This window comes from Mus pahari, chromosome 6, assembly GCF_900095145.1.
Source record: "Mus pahari chromosome 6, PAHARI_EIJ_v1.1, whole genome shotgun sequence".
Classification (NCBI taxonomy): domain Eukaryota; kingdom Metazoa; phylum Chordata; class Mammalia; order Rodentia; family Muridae; genus Mus; species Mus pahari.
In genome coordinates, this window is record NC_034595.1 from 16,352,466 (window position 1) to 16,358,001 (window position 5,536).

Sequence of the window (5,536 nt, forward strand, 5' to 3'; positions counted from 1 at the left end):
CTGCCCAGGCGTCTGCCTTTGCTTTTAAGGGCAGAACTATGGAGCAAGGCTCCACCTGTCCTGCACACGCTGACCGGGAGGAATAGAGACCGTTGCCTCAACCCCAAGTTCTTCCCAGTTCCCCTGGCTTCCTTCATCTTTATATTCATCTCTTCACTCCATCTGAAGATGTCACCCTGCACACCCTCCCTTTCCCTGAGGGTCACCTACCACCTCTGGGTCATTCTGTTTTTCCTTCCCTCTCAGTCTGCCCAGTAAAGGTTGTGGAAGGAAAAAAAAAATCAGTGACTTAAAGAATTCAGGCTAGCTTTACTGGAAACGGTGGCAAGAATCAGGAAAGGCTGAAAGGGGAGATAAGCACGTGGGCCCACAGAATTGAAACACTTTCCAGAATTATCAGCAACACAGGAACAGCTCAACACTGCTCCAGTGAAAGAGGCTACAAGCTCTCTCAACTAGTTGGATGTCTGGGTAGTGCTGTCCAGCCCTTTGACACAACTTGCTATGTAGCCATTGAACTGCTTCTCTACCCTCCATGACCCTGTAGTTTATGATCAGGTCCCTGGTCCTTTAATTCTCCTCTTCCTGTTGGGCCACCTCTGTTCTCCAAGATAGACCCAGCAGACCCCTGGGCTGTAAAACGAGCAATACTACAGGAAAGGCAACACCAAAGGAGACTCAATAGTCCTCGGTCCAGCAACCACTGAGAAAGGCTCTGTTCCTTGTCCTGGAACACAGAGTGCTCACCCCATGCCCCAAAAGAACTGCTTAGTCCAAAAGATGGAGAAGATGAGCAGCAGGGTGACACTGAGGATGACAGCCATCAGATAGGCGAAGATCCGGAAGTGAGGGTTGCGAACACACTCTCTGAGAGAGTAGTGACTGGGGATGGGCACTGGCCTGGTGTCAGGGGCTGTGTCCTGAGGGAGCCCAGTCTGGCTCCCAGGCTCAGGGCCAAGGTCCAGGGTGTAGACCCGAGGCTGACGCAGAAAGTAGCGGCTCTTGGGCTGGTCCTTGAGACAGAGCTGGTGACCCTCCAGGATGACATGATGGGGCTCTAGGCGGAGCAGGGTCAACATGGCAGTGTCTGTAGGCAAGTCAGTGACTGGCTGCCCTGAAGCCAGCACGGTGGGCTGACGACAGAGTGGGCAGAGCAAGCGGCGCCTGGCTGGGGTCACCAGGCTGAGGTGGGCCAGGCATTCCACGCAGAAGGAGTGACAGCAGTCTAGCACTTTGGGGGTGTGGAATGTGTTGTTGAAAGGGTTCCAGCAGACAGGGCACTCGGCTCTGAGCTCCTGGCCCTGTGGCTCGCTCATCCTCTGATCACATACAGGGGCCCGGAACCTCACGAGGATGCCCTGGTAGGAGGGAGAAAGAGAAAGCATACCCATGGAGTGCTGACCCTGAACTTGGTCTGCAGCTCTCGGCTCTGAGAGGATACACAGCTGCCCACCGCCCAGGGTGGAGGACTGAGCTGCCCTGTGGGTTACCTTTCCGGCAGCACTGGAATGAGCAGGCAGTGGAAGGAACAGTGCTGGGGCTTTGGGGGTGCTAAAGGTGTAGCCTGTGCTACCTGCATTTGCTCTAGGCTACCCTGGCTCTGCGGAGCGAGAGAACAACTCATTCAGTGAGTTCTGCTAGAGAACAGGTGCTTCCTTCCCCGCAAACTCCGTTCCCTGACTGGAGCAGAGATGGGCTCTGCCCCTCCTCTGGAGACAAATGCCAGCCCCCTCTCTGCTCTCTCCTTTGAGGCCGGCGGCCTGGCTCTTCACACCCAACTGACTAGTCCTGATCCTGGTGAACAGTTCTTGAGAAGACTCCCCTACTCTGCCCCCAGATCAGCTCTGTGTGTCTCTTCCTAGTTCTCTGCCTCCCCTGGCTCCTCCCACTTTCTCCCAACACCCACCTGGGTTTCTGTGAATTGTAGGAGGGGAATCAGAAAGACCACTCTGAAGGGTCAGAGTTTCCCCTGTCTCTCCCTCTCCTGAATCCGCCTAGCTTTGGGAAACTGCCGCCTTGCCACCAACCCCAGGGCCGTTTCCATGACAGCATGCTCACAGCACCTGGAGCTGCCAGGTAGCCCTGGCTGCAGCCTCAGCACACTTGCCTGAAGTCAAGGCCAGAGTGGTGCCTGGGAGACCCAAATGAGACACACAGAGAAGCAGTCATGAACACCCCCCCCACACACACACACACACACACACACACAGAGATACGCACAGGGTGTGGCTAGCAATTGAATGTAGAGCAGATACAGGTCCAGAGGTGGCCCCTTTCATGCCTGAAATCACCAGATTGGAAAGGAAAGGGTGACAGTTTCCTCTTTCTACATCACCATGAGGACAAGTCTTCTGGGTCCCCCCTCTCCTGGGCCCGCGTTTCTTTTCTGAAAGGCTGGTGTCTCCTCCTTGTGCACAGGCGCTGCCTGCTATATACTCCGCTTGCTACACATACCTGAGAGATCTGACGATCAAATTCCCCAAAGCCTGTTTCTCACCTCCTCTTTTTAACTTGGTAGCTGCAGCCAAAATAGGCAACCCTTTAGGACAGGGACAGCCAACAGTCCCAGAGCGGCCATTCGGCCAGCCTTGCAGAGAAGCATTCTGCCTCTGCTTCCTCAGTGCAAGCGGAAACTCTTTCACTTTTATCTCTTGCTTGTATTGGTCACTTACATCTTTTGAGGAGCTGAGTTGCTGTCAGAGGGGACGGGGGTGGGGATGTACTTAAGAAAACTACTTCTCCATCGAAACCATTCTCTTTACATGGAAACTAGAAGTGATTCTGTCTAGTTACAACACTGGGAGTGACACTGGGACGTGTTTTTTGGAATTCTATTCTACCACTTACAGTTATAAACACAGAAGGCGTCCATTCAGTCCACCTGCAGGGTATGTGGAAAGAGCTAGATAGAAAGTATTCCTGTTTCCTCTGAGATTCCTCGTGTCAGTAAAGACCCAGGAGCTATGTAAGGGAAGATTTCGGGATAGTTCCAGTTCCTTAGAGAACTGGTGTGGTGCTCTGTAGCCTGACCAAATTGATGCCTGAAGCAAAACCTGTGTCCACTTTTACCCCAGACCTCCTGGCTTTACCTACATCTCAGTCTCTGCACAAAAGATGAAGTTCCGAAAATGTCTCATCTTTAAGGAAATGACATTCAGGGAGAGATGGTACAGCCATAACCAAAGCGGGGAGGGCCACTAGGATTTGTGCAGATGCCCCATGCAACGAGCTGTTCACCTACCCAGTCACTGAGTGCTTACCACATGCCTGGTGCTGTACCAGGTACTGAAAGATAAAGGGGAATAAAATTGACCTTCTCTTTTCTCTCATGACATTCATAGGCTGTTGAGGCAAAAATAATATCTCATGAGTAATGAGAAACAAAGAAATAACATAGATCTCATTATAATATATACTTCATGTGTCTATCTTTCATTATAATATATATCATATATATTATATACCTTTAATTAGTAAAAGCATGTGCCATCTCACCCACTGAAGTACATGACTTTAATTAATGTCATGAAGAATGAAAATGGAAGCTTTCTCCAAAGAGAGGATGTGATTGCTAACTCAGGCTTGAAAAGAACCAGCCAGACGGAGTGAGGGAAGAGCACACCAGCCCAGGGAACAGCCCATCCCCAAGCCCAGAGGTGCGTTCTGCCAATGTGAGGAAGTGAAAGGCAGATAGCTGAAGGGCTGGGAAAAACAAGAGTCCAAAGTGCTCACAGCAAAGGCAGGGGGCAAAGTCTGTTAAGTCCCAAAACTCATTTGAGTTACATTGATGGGGTATAACTCATCCTTGACTTACTTTCATTTGTTTGGAGGCTTTGTTATTTGAGAAAGGGTCTTACGCTATGGCTTAGACTGCCTTGAACTTGCTGTTTGTCCAGACTGGGCTTGTGGAAATGTAGGTCAGTTATGGCCACAACAGTTAGTTCAAGTGTATAACAGTGATGTCTGATGTAGGTCAGGTGAGAGACACACAATGAACATTTGAAAAACTGTTCAGCATCCTTAGCCTCAGGACAATGTAAATTAACACTCTATTGAGATCTGAGTGGCTATCAATAAAACAAAGAACAAACAGTGGCAAGGTGTCCATTCAGGTGATCTATGAGAAATTTGCCAAGTCTGATGACCTGAGTTCCAGTCCCTGGACCCACATAGTAGAAGAAAAGAACCAACTTCCATAAGTTGTTGGATCCCCTGAGACTGGAGTTACAAGCTGTTGTGAGCCACCATGTGGTACTGGTTATCAAACCTGGGTCCTCTGGGACAAGCAGCCAATGCTCTTATACACTGAGCCATCTTTACAGCACTGATGCTTAAAGTCTTAAGAAGGCTAAAACAGCCCAAAGTCCACAGTGTCATTTCATACAACTCCAGGCTAACCCAAAATCTATAATCCATAATGAATATATGGAGGATGTAGGGGTAAATACAGAGGGCAACTGGAAGATAAGGAAATATCACATGCTTCTTGTATGTGGAATGGAGACACGTATACACGTGTGATGCAGGAAGGGACCAACAAAGGAGATGAGAGGGGAGGTGTGAAGGGCAGTGATGTGATAGAACATTTCTTATTATGGAGTGTGTCTAAGATATAATGTTATTAGGTATTAAAGATTCAGTGACAAAACAATCAGAACATAATCTACTCTAAAAAACACACTGCACTGTGGAAAAATATCTCCCGGAAGATAAAAAGAAAACCAAATGTTTTTTGTTGTTTTTGTTTCTTTGTTTGCTTGCTTGAGGTAGGGTCTCACTATGTAGCCCTGACTAGTCTGAATCTATGTAGACCAGGCTGACCTCAAATTCAGTGATCAGCTACCCTCTGCTTCTCAAGTTCTGGGCGTAATAGTGTGTGCTAGCTAGCACTCCTAGAAAGAACTAAAGGTCAACAGTGGTTATCAATGTGGAAAAAACCATCCATTAAGATTATTGCTAGAGCTTTTGTCTTTAATTCTATTACTTGAAAATGTTAACTTTGGGGTTGACCGGAGCGAATAGGACCAGAGGGAACAGAGGTCCTGAATTCAATTCCCGGCAACCACATAATGGCTCACAGACATCTGTACAGCTACAGTGTAGCCATGTACATAAAATAAATAAATAAATCTTTAAAAGAAAAGAAAAGAAAATGTTAACTTTGGGGTTGGAGAGATGGCTCAGCAGTTAAGAATACTGGCTGCCCTTCCGGAGGACCTGGGTACAATTCCCAGCGTCCACATGGCAGCTCACAACTGTCTGTAACTCCAGCTCTGCAGGGTTCAACATCCTCACACAGACATACATGCAGGCAAAACACCAATGCACAAATAAAGTAAATTATTTTTTTTAAAAAAAGAAAATGTTGGGGCTGGAGACATGGCTCAGAGGTTAAGAGCTCTTTCAGAGGTCCTGAGTTCAAATCCCAGCCACCACATGAAAGGGATCTGATGCCCTCTTCTGATGTGTCTGTAAACATCTACAGTGTACATATATATAAGTATATATATATATATATATATATATATATATATAT

The 5,536-nt window shown here is 47.9% G+C and overlaps 1 protein-coding gene across 1 annotated transcript in view; it reads right to left on the reverse strand.

The window, feature by feature from the left end:
• Positions 1 to 292: 292 nt before the first annotated feature.
• Positions 293 to 5,536, reverse strand: part of Rnf183 (ring finger protein 183) — a 7,116-nt gene continuing 1,872 nt past the window's right edge. The window contains exons 3-4 of the mRNA XM_021201329.2: positions 3,261 to 3,342; positions 293 to 1,358 (exon numbers count right to left, since the gene is read on the reverse strand). Of these exons, the coding sequence (XP_021056988.1) occupies positions 744 to 1,316 (573 nt within the window). The 5' untranslated portion in view covers positions 1,317 to 1,358; positions 3,261 to 3,342 and the 3' untranslated portion in view covers positions 293 to 743. The remainder of the gene's footprint in view (positions 1,359 to 3,260; positions 3,343 to 5,536) is intronic.